General features: G+C 38.2%; 1 protein-coding gene across 8 annotated transcripts in view; it reads right to left on the bottom strand.

The window, feature by feature from the left end:
- Positions 1–2,893: 2,893 nt before the first annotated feature.
- Positions 2,894–15,203, bottom strand: part of LOC106875754 (uncharacterized) — a 36,648-nt gene continuing 24,338 nt past the window's right edge. For all 8 annotated transcript variants that reach the window (XM_014924013.3, XM_014924012.3, XM_052967972.2 and 5 more), the window contains 2 exons: positions 6,371–6,496; positions 2,894–3,493 (listed from right to left, as the gene is read on the bottom strand). In XM_014924013.3, the coding sequence (XP_014779499.1) occupies positions 3,353–3,493; positions 6,371–6,496 (267 nt within the window). In that variant the 3' untranslated portion in view covers positions 2,894–3,352. The remainder of the gene's footprint in view (positions 3,494–6,370; positions 6,497–15,203) is intronic.

Genomic DNA, 15,203 nt, shown 5'->3' with positions numbered 1-15,203 from the left:
TTTTTTCTTTATGGACCTACATGATTATGATCCTTTTGGCATTAGCAGGACACCAGTTTGCTATCCCTCACCAGCACTAAAAAATAAGTGGTTTGGTGGAAGAGTGCTATGTTTGTTTCTTTCTTTCTTTTCAGGTGGGAAGGTAGTGCCCATGTCCCTCTACTGGGCTTCCAAGGCTTCTGGGAGGCCAGAAGATATCCTCCATTCATTTACAAGAAGTCAGGCCAAAGTGCTTTTAAGCAAATGGACTCCACTAAAGGCATTCATGTTAAACCACACAATGGATTAAGTTTATCACCCAAGTAAGCCATGCCTGGATTTGATCTTGGAGCATAGTCAGAACGGATGCCTCAAAACATTGATATTCTAATGTCTCCTGCCTAATTGCCACCTGTATGACATTGTTTGATTTAATTGTGGCCTCCCTAGCAAATACAGTCTGATGCCTCCAGTTCATGCCAATACCAAATCTCTGGCTTTTGCTGGTATACAATATCGGCACTAGCACAGTGGAAATGATGGAGGCCAAGAATAATAAACAAATGAGCAACTGGCTTAGTAACCCACTTAGCCTCGGTGATGTGACTGACTACTTTCCTTAAAGTTCATTGTGGAAGGGTACAAGTCTAGAAAAGCAAGGCTCTTGTGTATGCCTGAAGATTCAGAGGTTCAAGGTTGGTTAAGAACTGGTAGAGAATGGAAGGGCTCAGGAGGTGGTGGATGTAGCAAGGTAGAACCTCAAGTTCAGAGAAATGAGGTACACACAGATCACTAGTCAGGGACTTGACTCAGTGGCAAATGAACAATGTGGGAGAATGCACTTCAAAGAAATCTCAGCTGGAATTATATAGGACATAGTTCCTTTTAGTCTATTTCATCTTCAGATCTGTCTATGACCTGTCCTCAAATACAAACCTAGTAAAGGGGAAAAAAATTGGATAACCTTGCATTCCTACTCAACCAAGGCAAACAAACAGAGAAACATCCTGATTTTGTGCAAAGTAGCTCTAGCCCAATGGAGGTACACCTGGAGGCGCAATCATTTGGATTGCTTTGTCAATATATAATGCTTATCCATTCATACTGTTTTGGATTCATTGTGTATTATCTTGTAGTTTTTAGAGATTTCAATGATGTGATTGTTTAATTTTAGAATGACCTTGTTGGATAGGTATGAGAGGCTGAACTCGGATGGTTTGAACAAAAAGAAGATAGAATAATTTGGGCCAGATATGGCCTATTAAAATGCTAAGGGGTGTAAGAGATCTTGCATGCAATTTGTATTGAGAAGGAAAATGACACCACCAGTTCTACAGAGTTAGAGGCAAAAGAGTGTAGCCAGGAAACCACCTTGCCAATTGAATCTTGGAAGCAGGTTCTACTGGATGAAGCGGATAAGAGTTCAGAGCAAACCTAGAATGAGATTTCATCCAGTAATCATCAACTTTTGTGAAGTGTTTGGCATTAGTAAGGACATCCAGCGATAGAAATTGAACCAAAAATGAAAAATACAAACAAGTTTGGTCTGCAAATCCAGTTTTAAGAGCAGTAACACCAAATAAGATCAGACTCAATACTGTGAGGGCCTTTCTAACTCATACCAGCATAAGACAGTGGATGTAAAATGATGATGGCAAACTATATGGTATATGTTTAATGTGATGCTACATGGACATTAAATGTAAAGAAAAATGTCATCTTTGTATTTCACAAGGCTCATACTGAACTCATTGATTAAATACCCCAATCAATGTTTGAGCATGTCACTCTAACTGCAAAATTTTAAAATCGTGTTAAAAAACAAATATGCTTTATGACAAATTCTATTCTCTTGACATATTTTCAGCAAATTGCTTATTCATAACTCCTATATTTGAAGATTTAATTAGCAGAAAAAGTAAAACATAAATGAGCTTTATTGAAAAACATCAGCAAATGCATTTAAGACAAACTAATGCACTGTCAAGCACATTTACCACCAGATGATACATGGTAGATGGTACACATAGTCATAGCAGGAAGAGAAGTGGGGAGTCAGTTTTAGATGAAGGAACACACTATATCATAATACAGATCTGCACAGAAGCCTATATGTGGTCAATAGCAATCAAATCACCAGTAACTAACACCCTGCCGAGACACATTGGTCAGTGTTGGCAAAGGTGCTGTTGCCTATAAATAGTCGTGGACGGAGTATCTTTACCAACAGGTTTCCTCGATCAGAGCTACACCGAACTAGCAGCAATGTTAATGACAATATTCAGTTTCATAATCAGAATTTATTTTCTATTCAGTAATATTTCTAATACTTTAATATTATATGGGTATATAAAGGGTTCTTAATGCATCTCTGAAGAACGGAATTACTAATAATAAGATGATCTTTACATCACTTTGTGTTTGTAGTAATATCCGCGAAACGATCGTAAGATATTTTATTCTTTAAACTTTAGGTTTCTTTATATTTTAGAATTTATAATATTCATGATTATTTACACATAAATTTTTATACGCATATATATTTAAACATATATTTATCTATTTTTAGATTTTTATATGTATTAATATTTATATTCCGTATATTTATGTTTTAAACTTTTAAATTTATTATGCTACCATGTTATGTTGGATGTATATCTTTCAAAATTCATAATATTAAATATTGATTTCCTGAATATATTATTAATGAGTTTATTAATTTATTAATAATATAAAAACACATATATGCACATATTTATTATAAAAGTAAAGTGTTTTGTCATCAGATTTAATATCTTGCAATTTAGATCTAATATTACTTTTATTACCCTTTTCCACTACTTTTCTGGTAGCATTTTCAGTTTGATTTAGATCTAGTCATCATCATCATCAGTATGTAAAACAATTGGACAAATTTTATAGTAGTTACTCAACTTTAATTGACAAAATGATTTTATAATTGTTTGGTAACATGCATAACTGTATTTTTCAACATACAAACCAACATAGTGTATTGTGTAAACATGTAGTGTAAGCATTCAAACCGTGTAAACATTTAAATAACTTTCCAGAGTTTGCTGCATTTCACATGGAATTTTTTACCCTCCAAAGTTGTCTTGATACATAACTCAACCTACCTTCTTTGGATGGAAATTTTGGTCAGAAAAATTCAACTTGTAAACCAGAAAACACAGTAAACAAAAGATACCCTAATATTGTAACAAAGATGAATATGTTCAGATGTGACAAGATGAGGATGAAAAATCAAGCATTTACAATTGTTCTATATTGGAGACACTGAGAAGAAGAATAAAAATAACCCTTGCTGACACAGACCACAAATTAGTCAACTCAAATTCTCATGATTGTTCATTTAATTGCTGCTATTTTTCTCATGGAGTAGGTCTATGTAAGCACCAGCAATCAAATCAGACTTTTGGATATTGAATTTTTTCATGAAGTCTTCTGCAATTTTAACACCTTCCAATTTCTCCTGATCTTCTTTCATCATAACCTTGAGAAGGAAAAAGAAATTAGAAAAAGTTTTAAATTGCAAAGGGGTTCAAAATAGAGGTTTATGCAGTTATGGAAGTGTTGCACTCTTGAAATTCTTGCTATAACAGAAACATTAGCAAGCCAGGCAAAATGCTTAGCAATATTTGAGCTGTCTTTACATTCTAAGTTCAAATTCCGCTGTGGTCAACTTTGCCTTTCATCCTTTTGGGGTCAATAAATTAAGTACCAGTTGCATATTGGGGTCGGTGTAATCGACTGTCCCCCTCTCCCAAAATTCCAAACCTTGTACCAAGAGTAGAAAAGACTGTAAAACATATTCCCAATCACTTCCATGCATATTTTGAGTTATGGCAATATTTTCATTATGCTTCTCTAATGGAGGGAATGCCTGTACAAGACAATAGTAGAGCTGGTGTATATTCAGAAAATGATGTTAATATTACTGCAATGAAAATGAAGTGACTGGAATGGTAAAGGACAGGACAAATTTTTTAATGTATTCAGTTTCATCTTTCAACCTTTCTGTAATGTATGCTTCTAAAGAGGTGACTTTAACTTTGATCCTTCCAGCATTAATAAAGTAAATAACTCTGGTAACAAAGGGTCTCTCGCTCAGAGTGAAAGGTAGACTGTTTGATGAATGTGTGTGAACAGCCATGCTACACAGCAGTGAAACATGGGCCATGGCTGCTGAGGATATGCATAAGCTAGTATGATCTGCTGCATGTGTAATGTCAGTGTGCATACAGAGAGTAAGTGCCCTGAGAGAAAAGTTGGACATAAGAAACATCAGATGTGGTGTGCAAGAGTGACAACTGCACTAGTACGGTCATGTGTTGCATATGGATGAGGACAGCTGTGTGGAAAAGTATCACACACTAAAAGAAGATGGAAGCTATGGAAGAAGTAGACTCAGGAAGACCTGGGATGAGGTGGTGAAACACAACCTTCGAACGTTGGGCTTCACAGAGGAAATGACAAGCAACCAAGACCTTTGAAGATATGCTGTGCTTGAGAAGTCCCAGCAAACCAAGTGACACCATAACCATGGCCTATGCCAGTGTTGCTTAACTATAACATTTAAGAGTACCCTTCAATCATTGGGCAATAAACTGTGCTTGAGAAGACCTGTTGAGTCAAGTAAAATCATTGACACAGCCAATCCCAGTACCACCTGACTGCACCCATGCCAGTGGCACATCAAAAACACCATTTGAGCGTGGTCATTACCAGTGCCACCTGACTGGCTCCCATGCCAGGTGCACGCAAAAGGCACCACTCGAGTGTGGTTGATGCCAGCACCACCTAACTTGGCCTCCTGCCAGTGGCATGTAATAAGCACCCACTACACTCTCGGAGTGGTTGGTGTTAGGAAGGGCATCCAGCTGTAGAAACCTTGCCAGATCAGATTGGAGCCTGGTGCAGCCTTCTGGCTTGCCAGTCCTCAGTCAAATCGTCCAACCCATGCCACCATGGAAAGCAGACGTTAAACAATGATGATGATGGTTTATTGGGGGTAGATTCAATTGACTGTACTCTTCTGCAAATTTGAAACTCTATGCCAATGTGAGATGTCACAATTGCTACAGCCACAGCATTGGGTATGAAGAACATATGGATGACATGATGCATAATGCTGTTGGTGCAACTACTTCTACTGATGAGGAGGAGGTTACTGCTAATTGTTGAACATATCAGTGCTTTGCCAGCACTTTTATATTGCTGTTTTTCTCTCAGAAAAATTGGATTTTCATTTTCATTCTTGTTTTTAAAACAGTTTCTTTTCACTTAACCCATTCATTTTTTATTGTCGAGTCTGAAGGAAAAGGCATTGCCTGTGACCTTTACCAGCCCTCTGAGACAATTGGAATTGATATTATTAATGTCATGTTTATACTGTTGCAGGTTGACACCTGCAAGGAAGGCATGAGCAGAGAAGATTCCAGAGGGATGATGTCCTGGGAAGAAAGACTGCAGTTCATGGTTAATGCAAATCTGTGGGAGTTGAATGTGTCAAAAGTGACGAGAGATGGGAAGATGAATAAGTTGAGGGTGGCTGGTTGGTGAAGGTATGAGACTAGCCAAATCCCAAGAAGGGAGGCCTTTATAGTGCTGATTGAGAAAAGATAGCACATCTGTGGACCAGTGTCTGAGAGTGTTTGAATACCAATTAGTCAAGTGGATCTTCTCCAGAATGTCTCTGACTAGCAGCAGTGCCATTCCAGATGTTGGAGCAGTACTCCATTGTGTGCTTCACTGAGAGAAACAAAACTTCTATTTCACCAAGCTACCTTGTAAAAATGATCAGGTTTTCAAATTCTTTCTTACCAATCAAAACGGTCATCATCATCATCATCGGATAAGTTGACTTGCTCAGACCAATGCAACTCTTTCATGCCAGGCACCCTGATTGAGTGATGGGGCTTGGACATCTGGCTTGGGTTTTAGTCACATTGCTCTTTCACAAGCTGAAATATCTCATCTACACACAACATGACTACAGATGATACCAGTAGTTTGTTAACAGAACTGGTTGATCCTGGACATTGACAGTTTATTGTCTGTTCATCCACTCAGGATTTATTGATATTAGCCATTAATTTAATAACATTCATTTGCTGAAAGAGGTGCATCTCATGAGTTCAATGACTTGGCTGGTTACATGCTATTTAAAACTTAGCTGTGACCCTGACAGGTGTTACTACTCCAGGTCAGAACAGATCTGGAAACAATAATGGCTACAAGGTGGTTTCACACACCTCAAAACCCCTGGAAATCCTGATTCATGGCACCACTACCAGATGCAGCTTAAAGTTACATCCTAGGTATCAAAATAGTAACATCATAAAATGCTTACAGCAATAAAAATACTAACCTCTAGTTCCATAAAATTTCCTAATCCTTCGACATCATCAATGTGGATCCGAGTTTGACCAGCAATATATAACTCACGCCGTTTCTTCACAATTCCTTTGACACCCAGTGCACGACTCAGAACAATCTACAATGACAAAAATTGGATGAGGCAAAATGGATGATGTACAGATTTTAAGAAAAGATGCAAGCATGGCTACTGCCCAACCACATGGTTTGAGGTTCAGTCTCACTGCATGGCACCGTGGGCAAGTGTCTTCTACTATAGCCTTGGGCCAACTAAAGCCTTGTGAATAGATTTGGTAGACAGAAACTGAAAAAATGCCATTGTATATATGTATGAAGGCGGGGTTCCTCACTTCTACTTGACAACCAGTGCTGGTGTATTTATGTCCCTGTAACTTACCAGTTCAGCAAAAGAGACTGATAGAATAAGTACCAAGCTTTATAATTAAGTACTAATGGCGCTACATTTGACTAAAAATTCTTCAAGGTGGTGCCCCAGCATGGCCACATTCTAATGACTGAAACAAGTAAAAGGAGATGGTAAAAAGTAAATGTCAGTAAAATAATTAGCAACTAATCAAGCATAAAATATTTAAATATTAGATGATATCATGGAAAATGGGTAGCTTACTGAATAGAAACACTAAGATTTTCCCTAGTCCTTTTAACATAAACAGCAGAATAGCCAAACACACACACGCATATACATGATAAGCTTCTTCTTCAGTTTCTCCCTGTAAAATCCATTCATGTGGCTTTGTACAGATTGAGGCTTTAGTAGAAGACACCCAAGATGCTATATAGGAAGCTGCTTCTTCTGCTCCATGCTCTTGCTTGATGAAGCTGGGATCATCCCAGGTTAGTGGGCCCAGAGACACCATTATGCATAGAGCCGACCAGGTCTACCAGTGCTCTCCTTTGCTAGCAGTCCTGTGCCAGCCCCTCTTGAGTTTGACCTTGTTGTGACCAATGTCACATTCGTATAAGTACCAGTTAAACACTGAGAATGATATAGACTTACCCTATCACCCAAAATTACTGGCCTTGTGCCAAGGTTTGAAATCAATATTTAGCCAAGGGAAGGGCTACCTTTGCCTTCATGCTGATACAGGAGTTACTTTTCAGAATACAAAGAGTTAGAACAAATTCAGCAAACCATTTCACCTAATACTCTAATAGTTATGCCAATCCACTCTCCTAGATTGGACTTTTCTTATCAACCTGGACAAAAAAGGACAAAAACAAAGCTGATCTTAGTAGGATTTGAACTCAGAGCACTGAGAGTTATAAAATACTTAAAATATTCTATGGTAGGGCACTGCCCAAGGATTTATGACAAACAAACTGTAGACAGGAACTTCACTGTGCCCTAGCTAGGGAGCTGGTCTGTGGCGAAATCGACTTCCAGTTAAGCAGGCTTTCTATTCTAGGAGTTGGCTAGCAGCTGTTGCCCTCATGTATTTAACTGAATAAACCTTTCATTAACACAATCTGGGTCTCCGTTAATTTTTTTGTGTATAGCTTAACTAAAGCTATAACTGGTGACACCACAGAAGAACAACAGCTTTCGCTTCGCACATCAAAGTGAACAGAAAATAAAAGAAACATGGCAAGCAATCACACAACAGTACTGAAGCTACCACAATTCTGGCTGAGGAGGGATGAGCTAGGGTCCACGCAAGTGGAAGCACAATTCAACGTACACAAAATAACTTCAGGCCTAACTAAATATTCGTACACAGCAGCAGCACTGGAAGAAGACATGGCAACGAGGGTGCTGGACATTTTAATCCAACCCACAGCAACACACAAATACACCACACTGAAAGTCAGGCTGGTGGATACATTCTGGCAGAGCGAATGGGAAGCAGCAGCCAAGATACTGCAGGAGGATTTAAGTGATTCCAATCTTTTGGAATTGATAGACAAGATGTTGGCATTAGTTCCCCCTGGTGAGTCACCCTCCTTTTTGTTTAGGGAAGTATTCCTCCGCAAGTTACCACCTCAGGTCCAGGCCCTCATAACTCAAACTGAGATCAAGGACCTGTGGCAGTTAGCAAAAGCACCCGACAAACATTTTTTTATCCAGTGGTGTTATGGTCAATGCCATAGGGTTGGCCTTGAGACATGGTAGAGTTAAGCAAGATGACCTGTGCTTCTACCACCCAAAGTTCGGAAAAAGGCTACAAAGTGCAATCAACCATGTAGCTTCAGGATCCTTTGGCCATCAGCCTAGGGAAACTCAAGGGCTGGCCGCCATTGAATGACCTGGTGGCTAGCAGACACAATCAACTGCTCTTCTATGTCTGCGAACGGAACTCTGGATGTAGGTTCCTAATCGACACAGGAGCAGAAGTCAGTGTGATCCCAGCATCAGCAAGGGACCTCCATTACAGAAAGTGGGGCCAACCTTTAATGGCTACCGATGACTCCACAATCGATGCGTACGCTGCATCCTTTCTCTCAACATTAGCTCACAAAAATACACATGGGCATTCACCATCGCCGATATCCATCAGCCTATTATCGGGGTGGACTTTCATCGAGCACACACACTACTGGTTGATTTGCAGGGGAGACAACTCATCAACAGCAACACGTATGCTCTCATGTCTCTGGTAACATCTGCAGATGCCACCACCACATAGCAACCTTCTCTCAGACCGAGAATAAATTCTTGAATCTCCTTGCGAGCCTCCCCAATTTCACTACTCCGACATTCTCCAAACCTACATCCCACCACAAGATGACACACCACATCCCCACCACTACCCCCCCAGTGCTCAGCCGCGCACATTATCTATCACCAGACAAATTTGCTATTGCAAAGGCTAAGTTTGACAATATGGAGGCGTCGAGCATAGTTCACCAATCAAGGAATCCCTGGTCGTCAACATGTGGCACCGAAACCCAACAGAGGTTTTCGCCCTTGCAGAGATTATTGTCATCTCAGCGCAGATACAACATCCAACCACAACCCCATTCCACACATAAAGAACTTCTCAGTCCAGTTAGCCAAGTGCTCGTTTTTCTCAAAGGTTAACCTCATCTGAGGTTACCACCAAATATCAGTCCTAGATGACGATCAGCCAAAAACCGCTGTGATCGCTCTTTTCGGGCTGTATGAATTCCTATGTACACCCTTTGGCCTGGAAAGTCTCAGTCACGTCGACATTGACCTTGTCGGCCCCCTACCGACCTTCATAAACCACTACACTCATTGGCTTGATTCTATCCCTCTCTGCAACACAGAAACACAAGAAGTCAGCTGAGCCTCCATCACAAACTGGGTTGCCTATTTCGGTGTCTCAGCATCTTATCTAATCAGGGTCCACAATTCATCTCAAAGCTGTGGAATGACATGTGTGACCTTTTGGTATCACAATGAAGCACACAACAGCCTACCATCCACAGGCGATCGGGTTAGTGGAGAGATTTCACCACCGCATTAAGGAATCCCTCACAACCAGACTTAACGGGCCCAATTGGATTGATCAACTTCCATAGGTGATGCTGGGAATCCGCACCACCCCAAAATCTCGACACTTCTTCCACAGAAATTATGTATAGTTCCCTTCTTACAGTGCCAGGAAAGTTCCTTCCGAACACGAAGTCAGGCCCGGATATCAAAAGATACCTCGCGCAACTGATAGACAGTGTGGGCCAGTTGCGTCCTTTTCTCATGTCAACACATAGTACATCCAGATCATCCATACCAAACGACCTCCGCATGGCTAATTTCGTGTTTGTTTGACATGACACACGACGAAAACCCCTTCAGTCACCCTACGATGGCCCATATGAAGACATATGTCTGGGAGACAAATCACTGTAACTCCTAATTAGCGGACAAGACAGTTTCCATCGATAGTTTGAAACCGGCCCATCTCAATATCAACAGCCCCATCCAAGTAGCTCAACCACCAAACAGAGGTTGTCCCATGCAAATTACACCAATCTTTGGCAAGGACCAGTCACCAAAGAGCCAAGTAACCACACACACAGGCAGAGCAGTTAAAACACCTTCACGGTTCAAATGACAATCAACAGTTCTGGTGAGGAGTTATATGTAGGGCACTGCCCAAGAATTTATGACAGACGAACTGCAGACAGGAACTTCGCTGCAGGCTAGCTATGAAGCTGTTCCACGGCGAAGTTGACTTCTGGTTAAGCAGGTTTTCTATTCTAGCAGGAGTTGACTAGTGACTGTTGCCCTCATGTAGTTAACTTAATAACTCTTTCGTTAACACAATCTACGTCTCTATTAATGTTTTTGTGTATAGCTTAACTAAAGCTATACTATCCACCATTCTAATGATTCTGCCAATTCATCACCTTAAGTTCACACATGGCAAGTGCATTTTAGGCTTACTTGAGAATATGTTATGGCCGTTCTCCTGTTTGATTAAACAATTTATCCTATAATCTAATTTCAGTTTAGCTATCACAGACGATAACAGTGTGAAGATGCTTAATGCCATGCATACTTCCACACTTTCATAGACTGAGGTAACTAAACTGTCTTATTCAGAATAATAAATAAAGAAAACGAGTCTACACTTTAAAAATAAAAACACACTACTAAACCTAAATTTCGTGGATTACTACTTCTTTCCAGAGAGGGTGATATACATAATCAGGTTTTATTGCTAGTTCTCCCTGCTTAAGGTTTCCAAGGGACGCAAAATTAACTTAAAAATCAACTTACGTCCCTTGAATATGAGGCCACTAACGTACTGACCTCAGTGCATAAAGACGGAATGTAAACAAGTTTGCTTTAAGATCTGATCACAGTATATTTCATTACAGCTAAAAGTATTAGAGTTTAGAAGGTAAAAATTGCTTCATTTTAATCTCATAACTGAGGTATGAAACAATAAAGTGTCGATACCAAACACTAAAGGCCTTTTACACGGAAGAAATGAACAAGAAAGATATTAATAATAAGAGAAAAGAAATCAAAAGAATTATGGATAATGAAAGAGACTATGGATAAATTCTTAATTTGGTATAATGAGGTATTTCAGATTCAGTGCTGGGGTTGTTTTACATACAAACAATTATTTGTCGAGCAAATGAGTATTCCGAATGCTAGCTTGTCATTACTGATAGATATAAGTAATGATACAAAAGCAAAACAAAAAAAGAAAAAAACTTTTCCGACTGAGTTACTGGATCAGATTTTTTGAAACTTTTCTACAAGATGTAGTTTTGCATACTAATTACAAAAACTACGTTCCTATTTCGAGAAAAACAATAAAAATCTTGAAACGAGATAGAATTTTAGGAATTTTTTACTATTATTATACGCCTACCACAAAAGCTGTATTATAGTTAGCTTCCACCAAAGAAAAATACTTTCAGATCATGAATCCATTTAAATTTTGTCGTTAATTATTTAGGGTTTTTAAAAACGTGATTTTATTACTTTTCTGTTGAAAATAATGCTTCCATTCATTTATACAAAGCGTAATGATAGACGGGACGTGTTAAATACATAACTGGTCACAATATTTGCAGACAGAAGATAGTGAAAGGATTCTAGTATGTGACTGTTGCATATTAATCAGCCCCAGAAGGCAAACACATTGACAAGTTTTGAACTCAACATATAGAGTGATAGAACTAAATACAGAAAGACGCTGTCTCCTAAAACCAACAGTCACATCTCACTTCAATATATCCTACGATCATAAAAAGAGGAAGGACCCCTTGGATAATATAGTCGTGGATATACAAAACAAAACGAGCTGGTCAAAGCTGAAATGTTTTTGACCATAGATCACTGATCAAGACTGATCTGGGGATAAAAAAATTCTCACATACCTTTAAAACAGTCAAATCCCAATATTATTATTGGTATTTATTGCAAAACAAACTCTCGTGAGATTTGAACTCACATAAAGTAACATTACTAAACAGTCCTTTCTAATATAAGCATGGGGTCTGAAATTTTGGGAGAGGGCCTAATCAATTATATCAACCCCAGAGCTCAACTGGTAATTATTTTATCTACTACGAAAGGATAAGTCGACTTGACCTCAGCAGAATTTGAACTCAGTACACAAACATGGACAAAATGCTATCCAATGTGTTAATGATTCTGCCAGCTCACCACCTTAAACATTACTAAATAATGTAAGGCATTTTGTTTGATTCCTCTACTAATTGCACTATTCACTGTCTATAATGTTTTCCAAATTTGGTACAGGAAATAATAGTTTTAATCGACCCCAGTACTTGAATGGTACTTATTTAAATTATTCAAAAGGATTCAGTGTAATTTGAATGTATAAACATAAAGTGCTTTACAAATTTTACCATACATTATCTATAGTAAGACATTTTAGTGGAAGCAGCAGTTGTTTAAAACAACCCCAATATTTGATTGATGCCAATGGAAATGACCCAGAAGGATGAAAGTTAAAGTTGACCTGACTGAAATTTGAACTCAGAACATATAAGGATAAATGTTTATACCACAAAGCATTTTGTTTGTTGTCATATCAGCTCTAGGTCCTGAATTAGAAAAGTCATTAGAGTATGAGATAAAATGCCTTGGTGTATTTGTTCTGACTCTGTATGTTCTGAGTTCAAATCCTGCCAAGGACAACTTTACCTTTAATCTGTTCAGGTTCAATAAAAAGTACAACTGGAAGAAGTATCAAATAGGTGAACCAGATACTTTGTGGGATTTCTTCCACTTCTTTGTGATTTAAGTTTCAATCCCACCATGGTCTACTTTGGCAATAGACTTCAGCTGTCACCCACTTTAGCACCACCACCTGACACCTTTGATGTTTTTTGTGGAGTTTATTCAATAGTAAGCATTTGTATCTGGTCTACTGTTTGAAGATAACTTCTTACCTCCCAACTTCCAGTCTCAGAACCCCTATCAAAGAGTTCAAAGACACTGTCTTCCCTCTTGACTAAAAACTAAAAGCAAAATTCTGTTATGTACTGTCTCACCATCAATACTAATATGATTTCTAATATAGGCACAAGGCAACAAATTTGGAAGAAAATGTATAGTTGATTACATGGCTGGTACTTTATCAATCCACCCCTCAGGAGAATGAAAGACAAAACTAAGCCTAGTAGGATTTGAACTCAGGAAGTGGAGAAACAAAATAAAATACCACAAGGTATTTTTCCAAAGCTCTATAGTAGAGATTTGCAACCTATTTTGTTTTTTTATCTATAGCACATTGAACAAGTTAAGGAACCCTACAAGTTTTCAAAAGTTTTATTCTCTGTCAAGAAAAAGATGATGAGCAAGCAGAATCATTAGAGCTGTGTTTGTTCTGGCTCCTTAAATTCCAAGTTCAAAATGCGCCAAGGTTAGGTTTGCCTTTTATTCTTTTGAAGTCAATAAAATAAAGTACTAGTCAAGTACGGGAGTTAATAGTGTCAACTAAAGCTACTCACTTCAAAATTACCTATTTTCTGCTTAAACTAGAAACACATAGAAATCATTATTATTGAATATAAAAAAATCATAGAGGGGAGCCTACTACTAAGACCAATCAAGGAACCCTGTGCTGGCTAAAATTTCTATAGAAAATTTGTAGAGATGACCTTAATACGTGATTTAAGTGCACTGCTAACACAGTAGTACACGGTATTGATTTATAAAAACGTTTAATATACTGTTGTCCTGCAATTTCAAGGCATATCCTTAGAGTTGTTCCATTCACCCTCACCATATCTGTCACAGTCATTGGAGGAGAGCTTTCCCTATCCACCCTCTCTTTCTTTCCCAAATAGAACTTGAAAATTTGATAAAGGCTTCACTGAACAGAAATTTGCCTTCAATCTGTTCAGCCTCATCCACTGTACAACCTCTTTTGCCATAGCCAACAGAAAGAGGAACAACACCAGCCCTGCATTAATGTAGGAAATTTGAGAGGCAACCTTCATGATGGACTTGGCCGATAACCAATGTTTCTAATTCAGGCACTACACAATAATTTTGAGGAAAGAGATAAGTTGATATCATCACCCCCAGTATTTGACTACTACTCAGTTTTGTTGATTTCAAGTACAATGGCGGGTGAAGCTAGTACTTCACTGGTACATTATTTTATCGACCCTGAACAGATGAAAAGCAAAGTTGACTTCAGCAGGATTTGAACCCAGAATGTAAAAAGCCAGAATATATATCCTGATGCATTTTACCAAACTTTCTAACTATTCTGTCAATCCACTGGGCATTGAGTATCTTCCACAATAAGCTAACATTCAGGTACCAAAGCTTATAATTTGCAGAAAGAGACCTTGTAAGACCTCTAACAAGGTTGATGTCTACTCTCACAGAATCAACCTGAGCAAGTAAGTCCAAGAGCTCTGAGAAGTGAAATAGTAATAATAATAATAATAATAATAATAATAATAATAATCCTTTCTACTATAGGTACAAGGCCTGAAATTTTGGGGTGGGGGAAAGTCAATTAAATGAATCCCCAGTACTCGACAGGTACTTATTTTATCAACTTTGAAGGGATGAAAGACAAAGTCAACTTCGGCAGAATTTGAATTCAGAATGTAAAGATGAATGAAATGCCTCTATGCATTTTGTCCAACATGCAAACAATCCTGTCAGCTACCTGCTTTAATAATAATAATAATAATAATAATATTTTTTAGTTCATATAAAGGACTGAAGTAACTCAGCAGAAATATAATAGATAGATAGAAGAGTTCTTTACTTTTGTATATGATTCGTATACAAAAGTAAAGAACTCTTCTATCTATCTAATAATAATAATAATAATAATAACAACAATAACAACAACAATGACATCAATGATAATAACAACAACAATAAT

The sequence above is a fragment of the Octopus bimaculoides genome, chromosome 5, assembly GCF_046866305.1.
Source record: "Octopus bimaculoides isolate indiv1 chromosome 5, ASM4686630v1, whole genome shotgun sequence".
Classification (NCBI taxonomy): Eukaryota; Metazoa; Mollusca; class Cephalopoda; order Octopoda; family Octopodidae; genus Octopus; species Octopus bimaculoides.
Note: the sequence above shows the minus strand (reverse complement) of the source record. Positions and strands in the feature narration are given on the sequence as shown.